The sequence below is a fragment of the Equus asinus genome, chromosome 5 (assembly GCF_041296235.1).
Source record: "Equus asinus isolate D_3611 breed Donkey chromosome 5, EquAss-T2T_v2, whole genome shotgun sequence".
Taxonomy (NCBI): domain Eukaryota; kingdom Metazoa; phylum Chordata; class Mammalia; order Perissodactyla; family Equidae; genus Equus; species Equus asinus.
Genome location: NC_091794.1, coordinates 69,889,691 through 69,916,308, shown reverse-complemented (window position 1 = coordinate 69,916,308; position 26,618 = coordinate 69,889,691). Strand labels below are relative to the sequence as shown.

The 26,618-nt window shown below is 50.1% G+C and overlaps 1 protein-coding gene and 1 long non-coding RNA gene across 3 annotated transcripts in view; one reads left to right on the top strand and one right to left on the bottom strand.

The window, feature by feature from the left end:
• The first annotated feature begins 2,169 nt into the window (after window positions 1-2,169).
• The window catches only part of MROH7 (maestro heat like repeat family member 7), a 44,924-nt gene continuing 20,475 nt past the window's right edge, over window positions 2,170-26,618 (top strand). The window contains exons 1-12 of the mRNA XM_014844368.3: window positions 2,170-2,202; window positions 2,992-4,297; window positions 13,924-13,997; window positions 16,166-16,249; window positions 17,186-17,265; window positions 17,607-17,736; window positions 19,602-19,697; window positions 20,190-20,294; window positions 20,506-20,641; window positions 23,173-23,285; window positions 23,696-23,875; window positions 24,265-24,419. Of these exons, the coding sequence (XP_014699854.1) occupies window positions 3,067-4,297; window positions 13,924-13,997; window positions 16,166-16,249; window positions 17,186-17,265; window positions 17,607-17,736; window positions 19,602-19,697; window positions 20,190-20,294; window positions 20,506-20,641; window positions 23,173-23,285; window positions 23,696-23,875; window positions 24,265-24,419 (2,384 nt within the window). The 5' untranslated portion in view covers window positions 2,170-2,202; window positions 2,992-3,066. The remainder of the gene's footprint in view (window positions 2,203-2,991; window positions 4,298-13,923; window positions 13,998-16,165; window positions 16,250-17,185; window positions 17,266-17,606; window positions 17,737-19,601; window positions 19,698-20,189; window positions 20,295-20,505; window positions 20,642-23,172; window positions 23,286-23,695; window positions 23,876-24,264; window positions 24,420-26,618) is intronic.
• Window positions 13,991-26,595, bottom strand: LOC139045304 (uncharacterized). Of its 2 annotated transcripts, none has more exons than XR_011503379.1 (3): window positions 25,373-26,595; window positions 16,022-16,204; window positions 13,991-14,861 (listed from the first exon to the last, which is right to left on the bottom strand). It is a non-coding gene; the product is annotated as an uncharacterized lncRNA (long non-coding RNA). The 2 variants fall into 2 exon arrangements; XR_011503380.1 differs by having other exon boundaries at window positions 25,575-26,595.

Here is a 26,618-nt window from a genome sequence, read left to right as displayed (position 1 = left end):
CTAACACATTCCAGGCCCATACAGCTGATAACAGTGTTTTCAATGAGGAACTGGAAGATCCACTGATGGTTCCACCCCTTGAGAGCTCCACCAGCCCTTGTCCCCTTGTCCAGGTCCTGGAAGGGTTCACTGGGGTGGAGGAGAGAGGGTGGAAATCAGTCAATGATTCTCTCAGTCTTGGACAGGATTAGCTGTTTTATCGCCATCCTCTGCCCTCCCCATTTGGGGCCCCAGGGCTTGGGGGCAAAGGCCAATAGGCAGCTTGTGGCTGCTGAGTCAGTAGTGAGCTCTTTTGGTTCCCTTGGGTCCCACCCAAGCCCCTCAATAGCCACTACTCTTCCCCATGCACAGCGGCCTTTTGGTGGAGGGTAAGACGCAGGCTGCCCAGTCGCTGTCAGGCAGCTCTGAAGCCTTGCCTGTCTGCTGCAGGATGAAGGAGGAGGATTGAGGGGACAGGAGAGAGTGCGGATGGTCTGCTCTTTTCTTAGGGAAGAGGGAGGGAAAGCCAGGGTTGAGACCTGCGGCTTTCCGCCGAGTGACTAGCATTGCACATCTGCTGTGTCAGAGGGGTAGAGAGTATTCTCTTCTACAGCCCAAACCAGTTAGCCCTTCCAAAATCCTACTCACTGCTTCATAGGCTGTACCCAACCCCTATTTTGCCAGGTTGAAAATGACTCCCTTTGATAACGATGTGGTGTGTGTGTTTGTGTGCATATGTGTGCATGCGTGGGAGCACGCACACAGGTGGGAGAGGTGATCAAGGGATGGTTTAGGGTTTTTTGGAGCCCAAAGCTTTTTATAATTTTGAGGCTCCTCTTTAAGTAAAAGAAGACAAAACTGTGAACACAAAATTAAGTACAGTCCCTTTCCAAAGGGACTGTGTAAGCAAGGAACCCTGAAATTTTAAATTTCACTAGCTTCCATGTAAAATCAGCTCTGGTGCTGATGGTAAGTGGACACTTCCTGCTTCTGAGGCAGGACACAAAGCTGTGCTTGAACTGCTCACCTGGAAGGAAGGTAGCCCCCACTGGGCTCTGAGCACCTCACACCTCTCTGCCCTCAGGGCCTGGAGGAGAGTCATGGAGCAGGTAGCTATCATTTAGAGAAGGTCTTTGGTGGGCTGTGTGCTCTGTGCCAGACACTGAACCTACAGCCACCCTTGGTGCAGCCTTTATGCTCCCTGTATTAGAGACAGGGAGGACGAGAGCCAGAAGGGAAAGACTCTTGCCCAAGTTTACTAACACTAGGAAGAGGATGAGCTGGGATTTGAACCCAGGACCGCATGACTCCAAATCTATGGTCTTTCCAAAGCCAAGCTATAAAGATGCACGGCAAAATTTGTGGAGTGAATAAATGATTTAGTGAATGAGTTAGTGCATGAATGAGTAAGTGATGAAATGAGCTAGTGAAAGAATGGATGAGTGAATGAAGAAGAGATAAAAAGATGAAATAACAAGCTCATTCACTGAACGCTTACTGTGTGCCAGGTGCCATGCTGGACTCCTATGGATCTTACTGTCTAGAGGGAAACCAGATACTATGTGCCAAGAAAGGGGAAATGGACAAGAGACCCTGGGAACTTACAAGTGGACCTCACCTGTCTGGGGGACCTGGAAGGGTCTTAACATTTGAGCTGAAATCTGACAGGGTGAAGCTGTCGGTGTTAGCCAGGGAAGGAGGCTGGAGAAGAGGGTGCCTGACCTGTGGAAGGCCCAGCCCTAACCCAGGAGCCTGGCTCTTTGGAAACTCAAAGGAGTTGAGGGATGGTGAAATGGAGGGGGAAAGGAGGAAGGAGGGGCAAGAAGGGGGAAAAGGGAGTTGGGGCCAGACACAGAAGGGCCTTTCAGGTCCTGCTAAGGATTGGAGATGCTGTCCTGAAGACAACAGGAAGCCCCGGAGGGGGTTAGGCAGATGGGTGGCATGAAGGGATGGTCTTGGCTGCCCTGAGGGCCAGTAGGATGGGTGACCTTCCTCTCCTTGACCTCTATTTCTTAAGTATGTAACGGAGCAATAATTTCTAACTTACAGGGCTGTGTGTGTGTGTGTGTGTGTGTGTTTAGGGGGGATTTGGTTAGGAGATGTCATGCCTGGTCTGTAGACTTTTCTCAGTAAGTATTGAAAAAGCCACTCTATGCCTGACTTGGTCTCCTTCTGCATCTCCTCCCAGGGGCCCACTCTTGCTTAAGAACACCATGCATGCAGGTGAGCAATCCCTACAGTTCCCGCAGGGAGGGGGCCCAGGTGTGGGGTGGGGTGGGGGGTTGGGGGGTTCACCCAGCAGTCAGATGGTTGGGTTGAGGCAGGCTGTTGTTGATGATGGCCCCAGGTTCTCCTCCACGTAGCCTGCCTCACCCAGAACAAGCAAACTGTTAAGGGCAGTGGGCAACTCTACCAAGGCTCCTTTGGGAACTAGTGCCACAGCCATTTACAGAGTAGTTCTAGCAACTTAGGGGTTGGCTGGAAGTAGCATAATCAATAAGGCGGCTCTTCCTTCCCTTTTTCTACCTAAGACGAGAGAGGCTCCTCATTTGTCTAGTGATTGTGGACTTCCTACTGTGTACCCAGCCCTGTGCTAGAAGCTGGGGATGTCCCAGGGACTAAGATACACAGTTCTTGTCTGTGTAGAGCTCATCTCTAGCAGGGGCTAGACCACTAAATAAGTCGTTGGAATAAAGTATGATGAGTATTTTGCTAGGAGGAGTGGGATTGGGAAGGGACGGTAGGAGGAGGTTCCAAGCCAAGGGGATCGCATTTGTAAAGGGCCGTGAGCTGAGAGGGGCAGGCTCTAGTCCAAGCAGGGGAGCACAGAGGATACGGCCGGAACTGAGAGAGCAGGGGGAGAGTGTGTAGGATGCGGCTGGCAAGGCGGGCTGGGCGTGGTCACGGAGGACCTTGTAGTCATGCAGGGGCCTTCATCCTGAGGATAGTGAGGAGCCAGGGGGTGGTTTTAACAGGTGAGGCCTGGCTGAATCTGCCTTTTCTCTCTCTCAGGAGCACCGCAGGGAGCTCAACAGTTGGCTATTGGAGAGAAGGGGGCAGTGGCATTGAGAGACCTCCAGACCAGGCATGGCCCTGAGTCCAGGGGCTAGTCTGGTCCTCTGTGAAGACTCAAAGATGATACCCAGTCTCAACTCCTCTGGGGCCCCAGATTTAGACTCTGGTGCCATCTCTGGGCCCAACCCAGATATGGACATTGTTTCCATCTTGCATCTACCCCTGAGTCCTGGCTCAGCTCTTGTTCCAGACCTTAATCCAACGCTGAACCTTGTCTCAGAGGAGGTCCCTACCGGAGCATCTGATAACACCCCCAGATCTGAGGACAGCAGGGCCATGGCTCCCGCCTGCCTCCACACCGCCGCTTCCCACGCTGCTGAAACCCCGGGCCTGGAGTCGAATCCCATCTCAGGGCCTAACTCACAGGGGCCCGGATGTCCAACCTCAAACCTTCTTCTGAGCCCTGGCCCGACGGAGCCCCAGGGTCTGAGCTCTGGGAACCACTCTGGGCCGAATTCCGAGGAGGTCTTCAACTCCCTCTCAAGCAAGATTTCCGATTTGGGTCAGAGTAACTCCAATCCTTCCAGGCCTGAGTCAAACCCATTTGTAAGCCCCTATGCAAGAGAAGCCCTGGTTCTAGGCCACTGCATCTCCACGCCGAGCTCAAAAGCGCTCCTTATTCCAGCCTCAAACTCTTCTCCAGATCCCAGCTCTAATCAGCTGCTCCGCGTGGGCTCGGGAAACACCTCCGAGCTGGACCTGAATGCAGCTCCAGGGTCATGCACGACCTCAATCCCAGACACCAGCAAGACCATCACTCTGATTTCACGTAACATCTCTGGGTCTGTTTCGAAAGGAGCCTTGAGTGAGACCTGGAACACGAGTTCCCAGGGAGCCATCAATGTGGCTTCAAATGGCAATCCCAGGTCTGATTTGAACTTGACTGTCACTCAGGCCTCCTGCTTCACCCTGATTCCTGGCTCCAGTGACAGTGTCAGCCTGCACTCCAGCACCCATGGACCCAACCCCACTCTGTCTCCACCCTCCTGCATGACCCTGATCCTGGGCTCCAATGAGACCTTGAGCCTTGGCTCCAGCCTCATCTTCAGCGACACCTCCACCCTGACGCTGAGCAGCCAGCAGGATTATTCCGAGGACAACAGCATCCACACCATGCCCCTGGAGGACAGTCTCGGGGGCTGGAGCAAGACGGCTGGTGTCGAGCCGGGCCGTTTCCCGCTGGGATTCTCTGCCTGCGACACCATGGACAAGGACACCATGGCCTTCCAAAGCATCCCTGAGGGTGAGTAAGGCAAGGGTGACAGCCCCAGAGAGGACATTGACCTGAAAGAGTTCTGTGTTCAGACTTGGGCAGGGAGGGGAGAGGAACTGAAAAGCGTGCAATGGATAACATTGCATGAGATCTAGCGCTCAGCCTCGGCTTGCTGTGTGACTTGGGACAAGCTACTTAATCTCTCTGAGCTTCAATTCCCCAAGCTGTAATATCTCCATATAATAATACTTTTATTACGTTCAAATTACAAGTCAGCTAACTATACCTTCCTTTCAAAATGTATGCCCCTCTCTTTCTTGATAAATTCCACACCTGGGTTCTCAAGTCAAAGTTGGGCCAGTGCCGAAGCTGACAGGCAGGCTCTGGGCTCAGCTCACCTCTGTGGAGTGTCTGAGGTCCCCACTTGGGCGAAGCCTTGAGGTCCCGTCTGGAGCCTGCGCCTCACTTCTCATATGCAGGAGTTCTGTAAAGTAATCCCCAGTCGGTTTGATGTTGTGAAGAACTTCTTCCAATTGCTTATGTCTCCAAATGTTTTTGTTTGTTCATGCACCAACACCATATTGAGATTTTTAAAGAATTACCATGGGGACTGGTCTCGTGGCCGAGTGGTTAAGTTCGTGGGCTCCGCTTCGGCGGCCCATGGTTTCGCTGGTTCGGATCTTGGGCACGGACATGGCACTACTGGTCAGGCCACGTTGAGGCGGCGTCCCACGTGCCACAACTAGAAGGATCCACAACTAAAATATACAACTGGGGGGATTTGGGGAGAAAAAGCAGGAAGGAAAAAAAAAAAGAAGATTGGCAACAGTTGTTAGCTCAGGTGCCAATCTTTAAAAAAAAAATCACCATGGCTTTGTAAATATGTATTCACAACTGATGGGATGAGAAGCCCTCTTTTAGAGTTCTTCTCAAAATTGTTCTGAGGACAGCAGCATCCACGACACGCCCTGGAGGCCACTAGCAGATCCTCATTCTTCTGTACACGTTTTAGAACACATTTGTCTAGGTCCTCAAAAAATCCTTCTGGTATTTTCGTTGGAATGTTTATCCATTTATTCAAGTTCTCCTTTTATATAGGATATATCCTTTACTAGAATTTTAAAAATTCTCTGTAAATGTCTAGAGCATTTTTTGAAAGTAAATTTGTAGGTACTTTTTATTGATAGCTTTTGTTGCCATCGTGAATCATCTCATATTTTCTAATACAATTCCTGTTTGGTACTGGTGATGCTGATGGTATAGAGGGACTCTGTTTTTGCAAGTTGATTTTTTTTTAAACAGCTTTATCAAGATATAATTTACATTCCATAAAATTCACCCACTTAATAAACTGTGAAATTTAATGGTTTTAAAAAATATGCAAAGTTGTGCAAACACCACCACAATAAATTTTAGATCATTTTCATCACCCCAAAAAGAAATCCCAAGCCCCTTAGATATCACCCCTAACCCGTGCCCCCCAGCCTAGGAAACCACTAATCTACTTTCTGTCTCCATGGATTTCCCTGTTTTGGACATTTCCTATAAGTGGAATCATGCAATATGTAGTCCTTTGTGATTGGCTTCTTTCACTTAGCATAATGTTTTCAAGATTCATTCATGTTGTAGCATGTATCATGTACTTCATTCCTTTTTTTTTCTTGTGAAGAAGATTGGCCTAGAGCTAACATCTGATGCCAATCTTCCTCTTTTTACTTGAGGAAGATTGTTGCTGAGCTAACATCTGTGCCAATCTTACTCTATTTTATGTGGGATGCTGTCACAGCGTGGCTTAATGAGTGGTGCTGGGTCCACACCTAGGATCTGAACCTGTGAACCCCGGGCTGCCAAAGTGGAGCACACAAACTTAACTACCACGCCACCGGGCCGGCCCCCTCCATTCCTTTTTGTGGCTGAATAGTATTCCACTATATGGATAGACCACATTTTGTGCATCCATTCCTCAGTTCCTGAGCATCTGGGTTGTTTCTACCTTTCGGCTGTTGTGAATAATGCTGTGCTGAACCTTCGTGTACACGTTTTTGCGTGGATATGTTTTTGTTTCTCTTTGGTATAAAGCTGGGAACAGAATTGCTGGATCGTATGGTAACTTTATGTTTAATCATTTGAGGAACTGCCAGACTGTTTTCCAAAGTAGCTGAACCATTTCACACTCCCACCAGCGTGTACGTGGCTCCCAGTTTCTGCACATCCTCTCCAGCACCTGTTACTACCTGTCTTTTTGATTACAGCCGTTCTCACGGGTGTGAAGAAATATCTCACTGTGGTTTTGATTTGTGTTTCCTTGATGGATAATGATGTTGAACATCTTTTCATTCGCTTATGGGCCACTTGTGTATCTTCTTTGGAGATGTCAATTCAAATCCTTGCCCATTTTAAAAATTGCGTTACGTATCTTTTTATTATTGAGTTGTAAGAGTTCTTTATATATTCTAGATAAAAGTCCCTTATCAGGTATGTGATTTGTTAATATTCTCTCCCAACCTCTGGGGTGTCTTTTCACTGTTTTGATGGTGTCCTTTGAAACACAAAAGTTTTTCATTTTGACGATGTCCAATTTATCTATTTTTTCTTTCTTTTGGTGCCATATTTAAGAAGTCATTACCTGATCCAAGATCATGAAGATTTATGCCTGTTTTCTTCTAAGAGTTTTACAACTTGAGTTCTTACATTTAGGCCTTTGATCCATTTTGAGTTAATTTTTGTATATGGTGTGAAATTGGGGTCCAACTTCACTCTTTTGCATGTGGAAGTCCAGTTATTATTGTGATATAATTCACATATCATACAATTCACCCATATAAAGTGTACAACTCAGTGGTTTTTGGTATATTACATTAATTTTAAAAAAATTGTGGTAGAATATATACAACATAAATTTGCCAGTTTGACTATTTTAGGCGTACAATTCAGTGGCGTTGTCACACTCAATATTGTGCAATCATTACCACTATTTCCAAAATTTTTTCATCACCCCAAACAGAAACTCTAACCATAAAGCAATACCTCTTCATTCCTCTCCCCCTTAGTCCCTAGTAAGCAATAATCTGCTTTCTGTCCCTATGAATTTGCCTATTCAAGGCACCTCATTTAAGTGGGATTATACGATATTTGTCCTTCTGTGTCTGGCTTGTCTCCCTTAGCGCAACGTCTTCAGGAGTCATCCATGTTGCAGCCAGTGTCAGCGCTTCATTGTTTTTTACGGTTGAGCAATATTCCAATGTCTGTACGTACCACATTTTCTTTATCCGTTCATCCATGGATGGGCACTGGCTTGGTTTCACTTTTTGGCTTTTGGTGAATAACACTACCATAAACACTGACATACAAGCATGTGTTTGAATCCTTGCTTTCTGTGCCTTCAGATATATACCTAGGAGTGGAATTGTTGGATCACACAGTTGTTCTATGTTTAGCTTTTTGAGGAACTGTCAATCTGTTTTCCATAGCTGCTGCACCATTTTACATTCCCACCAGCAATGTACAGAGGTTCCAATTTCTCCATGTCCTTACCAACACTTATATTCTGGTTAAAAAAAATTTTTATAGTAGCCATCCTAAAGGGTGTGAAGGGGTATCTCACTGTGGTTTTGATTTGCATTTCCCTAGTGACTAATGAAGTTGAGCATCTTTTCATGTGCCTATTGGCCATTTGCATATCTTCTTTGTATAAATATCTATTCAAAATCCTTTGCCCATTTTTTAATGTCTTTGCTTGTTGTTGAGTTGCAGGAGTACTTTAGATATTCTGGATATTAGTCTCTCCTCAGATATATGATTTGCAAATATTTTCTCCCACTCCGTGAGCTGTCTTTTCATTCTCTTGATAGTCTCCTTTTATGCACACAAGTTTTTAATTTTGAAGAAGTCCAACTGGCCTACCTTTTCTTTTGTTGTCTGTTCTTTTGGTGTCATATTAAAGAAATTGTTGCCATATCCAATGTCATGAAGATTTTCCCCTATGTTTTATTCTACGAGTTTTGTAGTTTCAGCTCTTAAGTCTTTGAGTTAATTTTTGTTATCGAGTGTAAGGTAGGGGTCCAACTTCATTCTTTTGCATGTGGATATCCAGTTTTCCCACACACCATTTGTTGAAAAGAATGTCCTCTCTTCACTGAATGGTTTCGGCACCCTTGTCAAAAATCAATTGACCATACATGTGAAGGTTTTTCTGGGCTCCCTATTCTATTCCTTTGGTCTGTATGTCTGTCCTTATGCCAGTACTGCAGTGTTTCCATCGCTATAGCCTTGTAGTAAGTTTTGAAATCAGGAAAACCTACCAACTTTGTTCTTTTTCAAGATCGCTTTGGCTATTTAGGGTCAATCTTTGTTTTTCAATAGGAGCATTTTGTCCCTTTGCATTTAAAAAAACACAATGTATTTTCAAATTGTATTAGCTTTTCAATAACTTTTTCAAGATACAACACATATCAATAAAATATGTAAAGGGCACTACTAATCTCAAGTGTACAGCTTGATGAATGTTTACATGCGTGTACACGCTCACAACACCAACCAGATCAGATCAAGACATGGGGTTTTTCCAGCAGTTTCCCAGAAGCTTCTCTTGTATCCCTTTCCGGTCACTACCCCTTCTCCCGGGCAGGTTTCTCAACTTTGGCATTATTGGCCTTTCGTGTTGGATGATGCTTTGTTGTGCAGGTGTGGGAGAGCTCTCCTGTGCAGCGTAAGATGCGTCCCTGGACTCAAGCCAGTAGATGCTAGTAGCAACGTCCCATCCTCACCCCAGTCATGACAACCAAAAATGTCTTCAGATATTGCCAATGTTCCGTAGGGAGCAGGATTGCCCCCAGTGCATAACCACTGCCATAGAGGTCACAATTCTCTTGACTTGCATCACCATAGACTAGTTTTGCCTGTTTTTGAGCTGCTTCTTCTTCTTTTTTTTATTGAGTTAATGATAGGTTACAATCTTGTGAAATTTCAGTTGTACATTAACGTTTGTCATTCGTGTTGTAGGTGCACCACTTCACCCTTTGTGCCCACCCCCCACCCCACCTTTCCCCTGGTATCCACTAAACTGTTCTTAGTCCACGTTTTTAAATTCCTCATATGAGTGGAGTCATACAGAGATTATTCTTCTCTAACTGGCTTATTTCACTTAACATAATTCCCTCAAGGTCCATCCATGTTATTGCAAATGGAATGATTTTGTTCTGTTTTGCAGCTGAGTAGTATTCCATTGTACATATGTACCACGTCTTCTTTATCCATTCGTCTGTTGATGGGCACTTAGGTTGCTTCCATGTCTTGGCTAATGTAAATAATGCTGCAATAAACATTGGGGTACATAGGACTTTTGGGATTGCTGACTTCAAGCTCTTTGGATAAATACCCAGTAGTGGGATGGTTGGGTCGTATGGTATTTCTATTTTTAATTTTTTGAGGACTCTCCATACTGTTTTCCACAGTGGCTGCACCAGTTTGCATTCCCACCAGCAGTGTATGAGGGTTCCATTCTCTCCACAACCTCTCCAACATTTGTTACTATTAGATTTAGATATTTTTGTCATTCTAATGGGTGTAAGGTGATATCTTAGTGTAGTTTTGATTTGCATTTTCCTGATGATCAGTGATGATGAGCATCTTTTCATGTGCCTATTGGCCATCTGTATATCTTCTTCGGAGAAATGTCTGTTCATGTCTCCAGCCCATTTTTTGATTGGGTTGTTTGATTTTTTGTTGTTGAGTTGTGAGAGTTCTTTATATATTGTGGATATTAAGCCTTTGTCAGATATATGCCTTGCAAATATTTTTTCCCAGTTAGTGGGTTGTTTTTTTGTTTCAATGTTTTTGAGCTTCTTATCAATAGGATAATGCTGTATGTTCTGACTCTGGCTTCTTTAGCCCAACATTACGTCTGTCAGATTCATCCACATGATTGCATGTTCAGCAGTCCATTCTTTTCTATTGCTCTGCAGTAGTCCATCCTACGAACACACCACAATCTGTTTATCCACTCTTCTGCTGATGGACATTAGGATTGTTTCTATTTTTTGAATATTATGAATAAAGCTACTTTGAACATTTTTGTACATGTCTTTGGTGCACAGATACATTTATTTATCTAGAAGTGGAATTTCTGGGTCATAGCATAAGCGTGTTTAGCTTTCGTAGATGTCCTGAACAGTTTTTCAAAGTGGTTGAATGAATTTACCCTCCCACATGTGCGACTTTCAATTGCTCCATATTCTCACCAACATTTGGTGTTATCAGTTTAAAAAATTTTAGCCATTCTGGTGGGTGTCTAGTGAAATTTCGTTGAGGTTTTAATTTGCATTTCTTGATGACTACTGATATTAAGCATCTTTCAAATGATTATTGGCAGTTTGTATATCCTCTTTTATAAAGTGCCTGTTCAAGTCTTTTGCTCATTTTAAAATAATTGGGTTGTCTTTTTCTTATTGATATGTGGGAATTCTTCATGTAATCTAGATATGCGTTCTTTGTCAGATATATGAATTGCAACTATCTTCTCCAAGTCTGTGGCTTGCTGAAGCCTTTTGGTCAACAGAAGTTCTTAATTTTAAAGAACCCAATTTCCCAATTTTTTTGGCTATTGGTTTTTGTCTCCTGTTTAAGAAATCTTTGCATACCCAAAGGTTGTGAAAATTGTCTCATATTTTCTTCCAGAAGCTTTATTGTTTTGTCTTTCACATTAAATTGATAATACATCTTGTGTTAATTTTGGAAAACCGTATGACAGAGGGCCTTACGGTTCATTCCCCCCACCCCAGGCTCACTGCTCCAGACCACTTATTGAAAAGACTGCCCTTTCCCCGCTGAATTGCACTGTCACCTTTGAGGTCAATCAAGTAACTGTGTCTGTGCAAGTTTAGCTCTGGACTCTTTCTGCTCCTGTGGCAATTCGTCCGTCCTTAACCATCATCTTAGTTGCTGTGGTTAGAGTAAGATTTGATGTCTATTAGTGTAAGGCCTCCAACTTTGTTCTTTCTCAAGGTTGTCTATTCTAAGTGTTTTACTCTTCCATATAGATTCTAGAAATAGCTTGTTGATTTCCATAAAAGAAAATAAAAATCTGTGGCATTTTCATTGGCATTTCATTGAAACTAGGATCAATTTAGGTAGCATTGTCTTCTTTATAATACTACGTTTTTACATCATAGTCCATTTATATTTAAAGCAATTATGGATAATTTGATATCTATCGTCTAGGTCTGTGTTCTTTGTTCCGCTTGTTCTGTTTCTCTTTTTCTCCTTTTCTGGTGTTGGGGTTTCCTCTTTTCCTCCCCTGCTTGTGTAGAGCTTACACACTGTTTTAAGCCTTTTAGTGATTCTCTAGAAGCTGCAATATCATATTTAACTAATCAAACTCTGCATTAATCAATGCAGTTTAAGGCTCCAGAACACTTCAACTCCGTTTATATGCTGTCCTGGTAGTGTTTATTAACTCTGTCTTTTCCTCGACGCTGTAGACATTATTATTATTTCCTATGGTTGATGTCCTTACATTTACCCAGATGTGACCCTCTTTCCTTTACTTCCTCGCTCCTTGCAGCTCAGACCTTCCATCTGGGACTGATTTCCTTCTGTCTGAAGAACATCCGTTAGAATTTCCTTTAGTGGATTCTGCTGATGCGAAACTCTTCCCATTTTTGTCTGAAAATGCCCCTATTTCTCCTTCATTCTTTTTAAAAATTTAAAACAATAAAAACTTGCAGAAAAGTTGAAAGTACCGTATAAAAATATTTTTTTCTGAATCATTTGAGTGTAAGTTGTCAAATGATTGTCAAATGATGCCAGCATCACTCTTGAATTTTAGTGTGTATTTCTTACAAAAAAAGACAAAAAGTAACCATCAAAATCAGGACATTAATACTGATACACTGTTACCATCTAATCCCCCGGCCCCATTCAAATGTCACCAATTGTCCCAGGAATGTTCCCTATAGAAAAAGGATCCAGCTCAGAGTCTCTCGCACTTTTCGTCCAGTCTGTTTCTCTTCCTCTAGTCCTCAGCTTTATCTTGACTTTCATGTCTTTGATACACTTGAAGGTTGCAGGCCAGCTACTTTGTGAGATGTGCCTGAGTTTGGGTTTGTCTGGTGTTTCCTCATGATCAGACCCGTGTCGCGCATCTTTGGCAGGAAGAGCGCAGAAGTGATGCTGGGTTTTCTCGCTGTGTCCTGTCTGGTGGCGCATGATTTTGGTTTATTCCCTTAGTGATGATGTTCGCTTCAGTAAGATGGCTGCTGCCAAGGTTCTCCACAGTAGTCACTATTTACCCCTTTGTAATAAATAGGATGTGGGGACGTACTTTGAAACTATGCAGACAGTGTTTTAAACTGTGTAAATATCCCATTCGTCATCAAACTTTCAATTTATTCGTTTGTTTATATTAGTGTGGACTCGTGGTTTCCTAATCTATTCAATGGGCTGTAATATAGTGCTACCATCATTTATTGTGATACTCAAAACTTTCCCTAGTCTGATCAGTGGAATCCCCTTTGAGCAAGGTTTGGGACCCTTTGACCTATCCCCATCATTCCATGAGCTCTCTTCCTTGTGTTCTGGTACAAGATATTCTGGGCTCATCCCGTACCTTCCCTGCCCAAGTCGTAGAATCAGGCTTTTCTCCGAAAGCCTTGTTCCCTTTACTGGAGAATGGTACTTCGAAGTCAAGATGTTGGTGCTAGCTGTGTTCACTACAATTGGGGTGTCTCTGCTTCTCCCTATTGGCTCCATCCTCCAGCAGCCTCTGGCGGCCAAGATGTTCCCGAAGTTCCAGGCTGTTACAGGCCCCTAGTGATGTTGATCTTGGAAGGAGGGAGACCTGCTCTCCTTGGGGTTCCCCTCAGCCCCGTTATTAAAGGGCTCATTTGGCCCTGCTCATCCAAGAGTCCCTCCCTGGACAATCACTGTGGCTGGGGGCCCGGGACTCTCTCACTGGCCAAGCTTGTCTTCCAGGTCCACCCCCCGTTGGAGAGCGGGTAATAGGTGGGACTTGCAGAATTCAGCCTCACCCAGCTGCGTGGAATAGGTGGGCTGCAGGGATGACAAGGGCTCTCTCACCCAAGAAAGATGAGGAAATCTGGGGCCAATAAAACACTAGACGTCTACTGTAACAGAGAAGTGTTTAATCATACATTGTGATACAACTGAAAGAAGAGAATAAGATGATGCTGAGATGATCGCACTGGGCCTTCCTTTAGCCTGAAGGTCAGGGGAGGCCTCTCTGAGGAGTGGCAGACGAGCAGAGGCCTGAAGGAGGGGAGCCCTAGCTGGGCAAGGGGATGTGGCAGCAGAGAGGCCCAGGTAGAGGAAACCACCTGTGCAAAGGCCCTGAGGGGGAAGCTTGCCCAGGACCTAGAAGGGGGCCATTGTGGCCAGCATGGTGAGAGGGGAGAGCAATGGCAGAAGGCTGGGGAGGTTGGCAGGGGAAGGCTGACCTGGAAGGGCCTTGAAGGCACTAACAAGGGTGCTAGCTTTATGCTCAGTGAAAGGGGGTGTCACTGAGGGGCTTTACGGAGGGGAGCTCAGTCTGGCAGCTGGAGGAGTAAGGACTGAAGGAGCCCAGCGAGGGACGGGAGGCAGGACTATGGGACCATATCTTTACCCTCCCTTTTCTGTCTCATTGACACTGTGACTTGCAGGAGCCTTCGATGAAGTGGCCTCATGCCTGGTGAAGGTGCCAGGGAAGAGAGAGGAAGGCAACAGAACGGCTCCGGTATGCTTCCTGCCCAACCCCTCCTGCCTTTCCTGGGACGCCGCGCCCCCACTGCCCTGCCCCAGCATTCCTGGTTTCTCTGTCCCGCTCTTCTTTTCTCCGTGGTTCTCATCACCATCTGATGCGCAATATGCTTTATGAGGTCCCATTATTTCCGGGTAGTCTCTCACAAGGGAGCTACCCTCCATGGCTCAGGGATTTTGTCTGTCTTATTCACGGCTGTATCCCCAGCATCTAGAGCAGGGCCTGGCACACCACAGGTGCTCAATAACCGTTTTTTAAACAACTCAGTGAATTGTGAGAGGGCCTCTAAAAGGGGAAGAAAAGCTGGAAATGTTCTTTTTCAGGACACAGGCCCAACCTAGGTCTTGGCACTGTAGCAGGCCTCAGGAGGCCAGAGACAGCCAGCACCTCAGGACCTGGCGAGGGCCGGGGGGCAGGCTGGACAGGCTGTGGACATGAGTGTGGCACACGGAGTGTGGGTGAGACTGGTGGGTGGACAGTCAGGAGGCAGGGGATCCGCTGAGGCCAGGACGTGCAGGAGGGAGGCCCTCCCTCAGCCTGCTTCAGAGGAAGCTCCAGCCCCGGGGTGGGAGTGCAGAGTCGGGGCGGGAGAGGGTGAAGCGCTCAAAGAGGCCTTGCACTTTGGGAGCATCTGTCCTCATCCTGGGAATTTCTCCAGTTTTCCATTGTGCTCTTGCCACACTGGCCACTCTGTTTCTCAACACGCCAAACTCATTCCTGCCTCCGGGCCTTCGCGCTTGTTTCTTCCACCAGGAAGGTTCTTCTCATCTATAAAATGGGCACCGTAAAGTTGAAGTGACGCCTATGTTAGATAATGTATGCACAGCCCGAGCATGGTGCCTGCAACAAAAGGGTTTGTTAATGTGGTCATTTAACAAATTTCATTGAGCTCCTCCTATGTGCCAGGCACTGTTGCAGGCACTAGAGATACAACAGTGAACTGCCACTCAGTCTGGGGAGACAGGCAGAACTTCCCCCTGGCTCTTCACGTGGCTCCCTCTTTCTGGTCTTGCAAGACTCGGACCAAATATCGTCTCCTGCGAGAGGCCTTCCCTGACCGTTCGGTCTAAACCAGCCATCCCTCTGCATCACTTTTGCAGGTGGAGTTATCAATTGCTGTTTAACAAACGACCCCCACGCTTGGTGGTTTAAAAGTTCAGTCTGGCTGCTGGGGGCGTAAGGATGGGAGGGGCCCAATTTCTCACGAGTCTGAAGTTTGACTGGGCTTAGTGGGGTTCTTCTGATCCGCATGGTGCAGATTGAGCTTGCTCAGGGCGGGGGGGCTGTGGGAGGGGGACCAGAACATCCAAGACGACCCTCCTCTTCCAGGGTCTCTCTCCGCTAGTGTCATTGTTCCGCGGTCCAGCCTGGGCTCCCTTACAGGCTGGCGGCTGGTTCCAGAGGGAAACAGTGGAAGCTGCCGGTTCCCTTAGGGGCTAGTCCGGGAGCCGCGTAGCCTCGCTTCCCCAGCATTCTATGGGCCCGAGCATGTGGCGAGATGAGCCCGGGGTCAGGGGCAGTCTTTCTTGGTAGGAGGAGTGGGAGGGAAGTTGTGACACCTCTAACTACCACACTGCCCTTCAGAGTCACCGGCTTTGCTTTCTTTACTGTATGAAGTTATCTATTTCATGTCTTTTTCTTCTTCCGCGTTGATAATAAGAACTAACAGATTAATTGAACATTGGTTAATCTATTCCCTCTCTCAGATGGCAAAACGCCTTAACCTGAGTAGGATGTACTCTTAAGAAGGGTAAATTCTGGAAGGCTCTTAAGAAGTATCACTATTGGTGGGACTTCAGCTTGAGGTGTGGGGACCCTTTCTGTCCTGTCATCCGGCCTCTTCTCCCTTAGTTGACTGTTGGAGGGGGGTGCTTTGCAGCCCTTGATGCCTGGCTGTCCTCTAAAAGCTGGCCTTCGGGATCATCTGCTGCCTCCCCCGACCGCTGCCACTACCATCTCCTCAAATCTTCACCCTCCCCGTTCCCTTTGTGGTTTCTCACCTCTCCGGGCCGGGGGTGGGCAGCGGGGACGAGCAGGCTGGCTTGCCTGCAGGTGGCGGGTGGCTAACAGGGGTGTTGGGGCAGGCCCTGAGGGCTGGCTCAGTGTAGCTCTCACCCCATGGCTTTGCCCCCTGCGGTCCCGAGGTCGAGAATGTCATCACCGTGCAGAAGAGCCGGGATACGCTGGAAGTGGAAGGAGAGAAGAAGAGCATGATGAAGAAGATGATGGTGAAAGAGGCCCACACGGTTCTGTGGCATTGGGTGGGGACAGGGCAGAAGTTCTGAGTCCACCTGCTGATGAGACACGGGGTCAAGGTGGGCTGAGGACAGAGGAGGAGGCGGGGCGCTTGGATTTGAGTCTCAGCGCCCCCTCTGACTGCCCCTACCCCTCGAGGGGCTCGGGTGGGTCACCGCTGTCCTCTGAGCCTCACTCTTCTCATCCTGGCAAACGACTGTGATGATATCGCGTGTATGGGTGCTTCCTGGGAGGACCCAGCCCCACAGGTGGCTCACTGAAAAGCACCGGGGAGCAGTTACTGTTGCCAACGCCAGACGTTCCCCCTGCTGGGAAACTTCTGAGAGTTTCCTTATCATTTTGCTGAACACAATCACTTCTCAGGTCTCCACCAGGCTGCATTGGGCAGGGATAACCAACAACATTTCCAAAATCGTATTTAGCTTGGATCCCTTAAAGAAAGGAAAAAATCCTTGCCCTTGATACCTTCATTTAACTAATATTAACTGCATGCCTATCACGTGTAGGTGCCAGATCAAAAATGAGAAGTCATGAGAAGGACCTTTTAAAGGAAGTCAATGGGACCTCTTTCAAGGGCCACGCACGGGGGTTTTGGCTTTGGGCAAAAGTCCGTGGTTGAACACAGGCCCAGAATGAGGCTTCTGAAGGCCCTCCTGCTGAGCACTGTGTGGGGTGCAGCCGCTTAGGGTGCGGGGTGTTTCTGGCGGCCTTGAACTGAGGGCTCAGGACGGGGTTTGAGCAGTGGGCTGGCCCCCCAACTGGAGGCCGGGCAGGGCTGGAGCGGTGGGGGAGCTCTGCCCAGGCTGTGGGGCCGCCCGCCTGCTCCCTCGAGGAGGGGCGGCCTCGGCACTGGTAGCCTGCAGCGGCGGCCTGCCCCCTCATTGGCCCCTCTGTGGTCCCCTGTCCAGAGGCAGATCCAGGAGGAGCCGCTGGATTCCCTCTCGAGCTCCGTCCGCCAGCAGGCCATGGAGACCCTGACCCAGCTGAGGTGTCCACGGCCCCTCCCCGGGCCCAGCCCCTTCCCTCTTCCCATGGGCTCTGCCTGTCTCTTCTGGGGCCTCTCCCTGTGCCCCCACGCCACTCCTGTGCCGTTTCCTCTCCCCTTGCCCAGTCCCTGCCAGGGCCGTCTGCCCTCCACACCCACTTCCCTCCCCCTCCACCTCATTGTGCCCTTTTGTCCATCTGAATGTCAGGCCGAGCCCCGAGCCCCGGGAAGTCCCTGGGAGCCCCCAGCGAGGCACCCTCATCCCAGTCCTACAGCCTCAGCGTCCTGCCTCCAGCACCAGGGACCCCCTCAGTTCTTGCCTTTGCTGTCTGTCTCTTTGCCAGTCACACGCGGCCTGTCCTGGGTGTGCGGGAAAGATCAGAGCTGGTGAACACGTGTGTGAAGAGTGTGTTCTCCCTGCCGTCTGTGCAGGCCATGCAGGAGAAAGACGAGGCCAAGGCTGAGGCCATACAGGTGAGGGGGCGCTCCCCGGCGGGTCCTCAGGGCTGCCCGGGGTTCTCAGGGGAGTCACGTTTCTGGACTCCCAGCAGGGAGAGAAAGGGTGTTCCGGGGGTCGATAAGGATCTCAAGCTGTGCGGCCGGGGGGCACTTTACCTCACCTCTCTTGGCCTGAGTAGGCACTCCATTCGTATTTGGTGAATGAATGAATCTTTGGAATAAGGGGTCTCTCATCTGGAATGCTCTGTCCACTTCTGGGCCCTGCCCTATGGGGGGATGTGGACACATGTTGGCTCGGCCAGAGGAAGTGGCCACGATTGGGAGGAGGAGGGGGGCTGAGGACCGGGCGAGTTGGGGCTGACGCCTGGAGGAGAAGAACCTCAATGGGCTTGTGTGGGCATCTTCAGCCTCCGCAGCGCTGACCCAGGAGGGGCGGGCAGAGGCGACCCCTACTGTAGGACGCAGGGTCCGTGGGGAAGATTAAGGGAGCTGGGTTTCAGCTCAGAGTGAGGCACATTCATTCATCCTTCCATTCAGCAAAGATAACTGAGTGCTACTCCCCAACTAAGGGGGCGAGACACAGTGGGGGCGGGGGAAGGGGAGAGGTGGGCATTACCCAAGAATCATGCAGTTAATGCAAAACTATAAAGAGCCCCGAACGGGGGCACCCGGCCTGGACGGGGGTCAGGGGTCGTAGTGTTGGAGCCGAGAGGTTAAAGAAGAACTAATTAGCTGAAGGGGCTGGGGATAGCAGAAGGAAGAGCATGACAGGCAGAGGGAACAGCTTGCATGCGAGGCGGCCTGATGATGGGAGACCTTGGTGACTGCAAGGATGACAAGCAGCAGTGTGGCTGGAGCCCAGAGGGCGAGGTGAGAGTGCTGGGAAGCGAGGCTAGAGAGCAGCGCCAAACCGCCCTGGCAGCAGGAGGACGCTGTGTCCTGGAGGTGCTGTGCTAAGACCCTAAGGAAAGTTGGGGAATCCCTGCTGGGTGGGAAGAGAGAGGGAGCAGCCCTCTTGTAGTACCAGGCCTGGCCAGCAGAGGTGAGTGCTGCGCAGCGATGGGCTGCAGATGGGCGGGAAGGAGGAAGCAGTTGGTGAGTGGGGCTTTCTTGGTGGTTGTGGTGTAACCCTGGTGTGCACAGACTCAGGAAGTCTGGACAGCGACAACCTGGGAGACAGACGTGGAGAGCTGGCAGGAGGGGAGGCAGGGAGAGGGGTCTTCCCAGAGTGGCTCAAATCCACTGCTCAGCCTTGTGTATGTGTAATGTCTGCACCTATGTGATGCCCAGGATAATTCCAGGACTACCGAGTGGCCAAGGGAGGAGGACCTTGGGCAGGGGACAGATGGCTCCCTGAAGGGGCAGCTTGGGAAATCTGTTTGGGTCTAGGAGTAGCAATTAGAAAAAGAATCAGAGCACTTACCCAGAGACAACGGTAAAAATTTATCTGACTCTTACGGTTCTAGAACATTTTCCCACCCATTCTCTCGTTTGTCCCTCCTGACTTGAAACTTCCTTGTGTGACTTTGGACGAGTCTCCTCATTTGTTAAATGATAAAAACACTTAGAGGACAAAGATGGTTGTGCAAATCACCAGGCACTCCCCTGGTCCGTAGATTCTCGAAACTGCTGGCTCTGCTTCCTCCCCTGGCGGTGGGAAGTGCAGGGATAACGATCACCAATGTGTCGACCAGGAAACTGTAACCCATGCAGGGGAAGTATTTGTCCCGTATCACACATCAAGTTAGTCTCAGAGGTGGGCCCGGAAGGCAGCTCCCTGAGTCCCAGAGCCCCTCCTCCCCTGACCACGCCAGGGTTTGTCTGGGGCTGGGCTCTGCTCCAGAGGCCCCCTAGTGGCTTGGTCCTCCTCCTGTCCACAGACGCTTTACCGTCAGACCTTGGATGCCCTGCAGACACTGCTCAACGCCCTCTTTGTTGAGGACCCCACTCCTGCTGGGCTGAAAAGCATTTTGGAGGTGTGGGGGCAGGGAGGAGAGGAAGGATGGAGGGGAAAGGAGAATTGGCTTAGGAGCTGGGGGAGGCGGGGGCGCTGGACCCAGAAGGAGTGATTTGACTTTAGGATGTCATCTTGTGCCAGTCTTCTGCCTCCCTGTCCTGACAAGCCCTGTCACAGATGCCTGCCCCTTGGCTCTCTCCCTATCCGCCGACTCCTGCTATAGCTGCCCCCATATCTTTGCTCTCTCCGTTCTTGTCCTTGTCTTTCTCTTCTCTCCTCATGACTCTTCATCTTCCATCTCTCTCCTCGCTGGTCTTCATCTTCCTTCTGGTCTTTCAGCCCTATTCTCAGCTTCTGGACCCTGTGCTCCAAGAAGAGGAGGGGGCTATGGCAAGTTGCCTTTATGCCCTCCCCAGAAGCTTCTTGCTGATTGGTGCAGGCTGGCCTGCACCCCAGGCAGCAGGGGCTAGCATCCAGCCTGTAGCTCTGAGAGTTGCCCTTGTCCTCACAGCCCCTGGGGCCCTGGATGAACTCTGGGAAGGCCCATGAGCGAGCACGGGCTGTGAACAGCAATGTCTCTGTGTTGAACCACACGCTTCTGACCCTGCCTTTCTTTGTGAGTGGCTTCTGGGGGGAGGGGAGCACTGCTACGGAGAATCTCCCCAGCTCTGAGGGAGCCTGTGCATCCGTCCAGAGCTTCCCCAGTGGCCTTTGCCATCTTCAGAGGGCTCTGCTATTGGGGCCAGACCATCTAGCTCTGGTTACTATTTACTGTCTAGCATTATTGAACCTATGAGACTCGATTCTTAAGGTTGCAACACAAACAGATGTCCTCTGGGTTCCCGGCACTGGGGCTTCTGCTGGGGAGGCTCATCCTTCGCATTGGGGATCCTGATGAGGAGATTGGCCGGGAGGCCCTGGACGGCATCACCATCCTCTACACCATCCTGGAGCTCCAAAAACGTAAGCCCTTTGGAGTGCATCTGAAGCAAGGTTTCTGAGCAGGTGCTCCGTCCCGGAATTGACTGGAGCCTTGGCACCAAGGCACTGGTGGGAAATAGGGGCGACCAGCACAGGGTCCAGTGGGGACTGGGGTGAAGGCTTAGTCCCCCCAAAACTGGGGACAAAGGTACAAACGAGCCTACTTTGATGTAAGCAATTCTTTATAAGCCTTTCCTCTTCCTCCCAAGTTTCACTTGTGACTTTCGTTTTCGCATTCCCATGGCACCATGTACACCCAGGCAGGATAGCCCTAAAGGTCTTGTTCTGTGGTCTGTCTTCCGTACCAGACTATAACCCTGTTTGAGGGCAGGACAAGGCTGTGTCCTGTTCACTACTGCATTCCCCAGGTCTAGCCCTGGGCCTGACACATGGTGGGTACTCAGAGAATATTTACTGAATGAATGGACAAAGAATAGGTCCTATCTTAGCATCTGGAGTGGCTAAAACCTGCAGGTGGGAGAACATCCCTGGATTCGGCTCCAGGGCGCTAGTGATGCGGTATGGGCCGGGGCAGGGACCAGCTGGCCTGCACTAGAGGTGGGCAGTATCAGCTGTTACTTGCCTCCTTCCTTTCTCCAGAGTCCCAACTCTGCCCCAAGCCAAGGGACCTTGACATAATGTTCAAACTTTCCTGGCTCTGGAGGCAGAGTAACCTGGGTACAAGACCTGGCCCTAGCCCTTCCCAGCCGTGTGACCTCAGACAAGCACTTTTCCTGTCCAGGTCTAGATTTCCTCATCTGTAAAGGAGAGTACAATAGCGTATAACTCACAGTTTTTGAAAGATTAAATGAGATCATATATAAAGCGGCCAACTCAGTGCCACACATTATAGCCGCTTGTCAAATACAGTTTCCTTTTTTTCCTTCTGGACCAGGATTATCTGATTAGTTTCAGCCCTTTGGGATCTGTCTGGTGTCTCTGCTCTTCTTGATCTCTGGTGCTTGGGGTAAAGATTTGGCCCCTGGCAGATTTCCCCCTCTGTCTGGGAGCCACTCGTACCTCCTGAGTGATGGGTGAGGTGGGATAAGCATGTTAATGGTTAGCCTTGCAGGCAGGAATAGTGTAGACCAAATCAGTATTTCCTGATTCGGCAAACAAAATACAGGATACCCGGTTATAGTCAAATTCCAGATAAACAATGAATAATTTTTGGTATATTCGAGACAAACTTTGACTAAAGATTACTTGTTTATCTGAAATTCAAATTGAACTGGGTGTCTTGTATTCTATCTGGCAACCCCAGGCCGAACGCACGGTTAGAGTGCTGAAGGGTGAAGTGGTGGTCCAGGCCCCTGACCGCAGGGCGCAGCAGACCGGGGACTTGGACCCGGATCTGCCTGATTCCAGGCTTCAAGCTCCTTCCCTTCACAAACAACCCGCACACTTGGTCCACAGTCACGCTGCCTTGGTGTCCCTTCCTTATGCCCATAGGCGTACGACCCAGGTAGCACCCAGGCCAGGCCACAGCAAGGGCGCAGGAAATGTGCCTGAAAGGTGTTTCCTTCAGCAGAAAATATGGAGCCACCATGCGCCAGGCACTATTGTAGGCACTGGGGACACAGTAGTGAAGAAAGAGGTTTATGATTCAATAGCCCTCCCTCTTGAGCTGGTCTTCTTTTTGTCGGGAGGCAGACAATGAACAGAACAAACAACGATATACAGAGTGTAAGTCAGGGGATGATAAGTACTCAGGAAAAAAGCAGAGAAGTTGGATTGGGAATGTCAGGGGCAGGGGATTGCAATTGAAAAGAGGTATTGCCACTCCCTGGAGAACTGCAAAAATGAAACAGACAGTGCCACGTGCTGGTGAGACGTGGAGCCTCTGGCACTCTCTACGCTGCAGGAGTGGAATTGGTTCCTGCTGCAGAAAGCCGCAGCATCCCCTGATGATGAAACCATGCCCACCTTGGGGACGCAGCGATCCCTCTCCTGGCTGTGGACCTACAGACGGGTGCATGTAGACACCAAAAGGCACGACCAGACACACCAGAATGTTCATAGTGCTGGGCATAATAGCTGGACACAACCCACATGTCCCTCAGAGGTAGCACAGATAAATAAGTTGCAGTATCTTCATGCTGTGGAAAATTTAGGCAGCTCTGAGAACGCATGAACTAAGGCCACCTGCAACAGCGTGGATGAATCTCACGTAATATTGAGTGAAAGCCGGACACAAGGGGTAACATACTGTATGAGTCCATTTATGTCAGGTCCAACAGCGAGGCAATCTAATCAGTGGGTTTAGAAGTCAGAATAGTAGTTACCCTGGTGGGCGAGGGGGATGGTGGACTGAAAGGGGCATAAGAAGGGCTTCTGGGGTGCTGATCATGCTCTGCTTCTTGACCTGGGTGCCAGTTACATGGATACGTTCACTATGTGGAAATTTATCAAGCGGGTCACTTAGGATTCGTGCACTTCCTACATCTATGTTTAACAAAAACTTTTAAAAAGTAGGGCACTCTGGCCTCACTGAGAAAGTTCTCTTCTTGCAGGAGCCAGAGATAAGGAAGAAACTAACAAGAAGGAGCTGTATGAGACCAACAAGCGTTTTCTGGGGCCCTACAACCCTGTCAGCCCATGCCAGAACATTCTGCGTGTGATCGCGGTGACCGCCCATTGCCCACCAGCCCTGGCCTCCCGGGAACTTGGGAGAGAGGGGCAGCGTCAGCCACCCCAACACCCTCTGCCCCTCCATCTTTCAGGCCAGCTCTAGTCCCCTTCCAAGAAGCCTCCCCAACCACATGGGCCCATCTGGAACGCCCCTCCTCTCCAGACTGTGCCACAGCCCGTGGGCCATGACTTCCTTCTCCCGGAAGCATGTCACCCAGTTCTGGGGGGAGGGGCCATTTCTCCCCTTTATTCTTAGCTCCTCCCCAAAGGGACACTCACAGATTGACCGTATCTGCATGGCCCGCCCTGCCCACCTTTGCGTGTGCCTGGCGGTGCTTGTGCGGCTGTGCATGGCTCGCTCGAGGGCTGTCCGTGTGTGTCAGCATCTCTGGGCCTCTGTTTCAGGAATTTGGAGACTTCCTGGGGCCCCAGCAGGTCAAGGATCTGCTGCTGGCAGCCCTGGAAGGGCTGAAAGGTGGCTCGGAGGAGGCTCGGGGGAAGGACTCGGGGGAGATGATGCAGCTGGCCTCAGAGGTCACGCTCAGCTCGGTGCTGGAGTGGTACCGCCACAGGGCGCTGGAGGTGGTAAGGCCCCCTGGGAAGGGCTGCGCTGGGAGACCCCACCGGGCCTGCTCATCCCCTGGGACGGCCAGCCCTGCCATGGGCAGGGTGAGGGTACAGGAACCCTAAGCACTAGGGTGGGTTAGGGGTAGTGGTGGCTGAGAACTCAACTGGCTGGACGGGGAGGGAGAAGGGTGGCCAAGACAGATCGGCTCATGCCCAGGGAAGGAGCAGGCCTCTGCCAGCCTCTATCTCCCCATGTCTCTCCCGTGCACCCTCCTCTGCCCTCTCTCCCCTCCCGCCCGCACGCTACCCTGTCACCCATTCCTTCCTTCTCCGTCTCCCTCTCCCCACATCCCCCCTTGCCTTCTTCCATTGGCCCTCTGACTGCTCACACCCCAACTGTGCCCCAGATCCCAGAGATCATGCAGGCCATCTACGTGCAGCTGAGCCATATCCAGGAGCCACGGGCCCGTGAGGTGGCCCTGCTGCCCATCTCTCTCCTGGCCAGCTCCTTCATGACTGAGGTCGTCGTGGCCCTGCTCATGTGTCCCCTCCCACTGGACAGGTACCAAGTGAGCGGGGTCCCAGCTGCCACATCTCAGAGGGTTGCAGCAGCCCCCATCCTGGGCTGGGAGCCCCTCCTTCTACCCAGAGAAGCCCCTTGCCCTCTCAGGTGGCCTCTCTTCTGTGATCCGTGGTCCTTAGGACAATCATTAAGCACTTCCCGAGCACTGCCGGCATCAGTGCTGAGCATTAATACATTCTTTCATTAGTGCAACAATGAAAACAATCCCATTCTACAGATGAAGAAACTGAGGCTCGGGGAAGTTTCTTGCCCTAGGCACCCGTGAGCAAGCAACAGAACGAGGACCTAAACCCAGACCTGACCAACTCCAAGCCCAGAGCTCTGTAATGATGCCATAGAAAGCAGGCCTGAGTGTTGGCCCTGACTCTGCCTCTGACCGCTGTGTGCTTGCCTCTCATTGCTTGCCCTCTCTGGGCTTCAGTTATGCCCCATAGGCAAAAGGAAGAAATAATCTCTGCATTCCCACCCCAGATGGATGGTGTGACAAGTAATGCAGCCCGCTGTGCTGAGTGCCTGCCTGGGCCTGGGATGGTGCTCCATGCTCTCAGCCTTCAGAGAGCTCGTGGTCTGATGAGCAGAAGGACTGTAGCCAGGCGGTGAGCTCATGGGCAGGAGGGACCAGCCCGACTGCTCCAGCCTCCCAGACCAAGAAACACTCCCACACCTCTGAATGAATAAAACAAGGCAGTGAGTGTGTGAGCCACACCTTAGGAGGGTTGAAAGCGGATGCAAAAGTATCGTGCAGAGCCGTGAAAATGGGGCACGCTTCTAGCAAGCACAGCTGGTGTCGTTCACAGAAGCCAAGGGGATCAGTCGGGATGGCGGGGGCCAGAGGGACATCCCGTCCTCTCACCTGGAAAACTTTAACCCTTTCTGGCTGCAGTGTCCACCATGGGGTTTTCTTCATGGAGCCCCTAAACGTTCAGACTCACCAGAGGGGGCCATGCTGGCGTCAGGGTGGCTCAGGGCGTAGGACAGGACAGTGCCAGGCTCTTCTTTGCAGGAGGCCAGCAGCAGCCAGACAGAGCTGGCACGAAATGTGAGGGCCTCGCTCTCAGTGCCAGCCTGCTCCTGCGGGAGCCTGAACGCGGCAGCCTTCTGAAGTTTGTGCCCTGGATGCCTCACTCTCCTCACCTGTCTTGGCCCTGAGTCCAAGAGTCGGCTTCTGGGCCTCCCAGAACGAGGGGCTGAGACCCTGGGGGGGTGCAGCGGCTGCCATGGCCGACGTGGCTCAGGTCTTACGGGAACTAGTGTCTCTCACAATAACTATAGATGTTGCTTCCAGGGTCCCCACAGGGACAAACCCGGTGACAGAAGTGGCCGCAGCCTGGGAAGCTCAATGCTGCAGTGTCCCCACCGGTTCTTTTAGTTAATTTATGGTTCCTCCCAGCCCAGATGCAATTTACCAATTGGGTCATTTTTACCATAAGCACTGTTGCTTAGCAACATAGTTGACATACTATCTTTATCAGGTTTCCAGGGGAACAGAGCCGGAAAGTTAACGGAAGGTTCAAACCTCATGCAGAAGGGGAAAAGGGTATTGTTAACCCGTTAGTCACTGGTCTGTCAGTGCTGTCAACCCCCAAGAAAGGAGTGCCTGCAGGCTTGCTGGCATAGACGCTTTCCCCTGCCTGGCGCACTGCCTTCTAAGGGACAGGAGCGGGCACTCCATGATATTATGTGACAAATGCAGGATCCAGCCTCAAAGGGCTCCTTGGCGTAGAGGAATGAGCACAGGCTCCGGAGGCATCAGATCTGATCACTTCTTGACAGCAGCTCACTAGCTGTGTGGTCTCGGACTGATGATTTCACCTCTCTGAGCCTCAACTCTGCATCTGTAAAATGGGAATAACAACCCACCTTGAGGGGCGTTGTGAGGATCCAGTGACCTTGAACGTCTTGGACATCTTGTTCACGTCTGTATGCCCCGAGATTTGCCTAGTGCCTGGTGTACAGAAGATGCTCAGTATTTGCTGAAGTAATAAATGGTATAGGAAGCACCTGGCATGACACCTGGGAAACAGGGTTTTCAGTGATTGTTAGCCCCTTACCTCTTTGGGAGTGTTTCCTGGACCATTCTTTGCTGGTGTGCCCATGGATGCCACTTCGATGGCATCTTCCCTTCTCCTGCCTCAAACTGCTGGGAGGCAGGGTGGGTCCCATGGCCCTGGTCCCCCT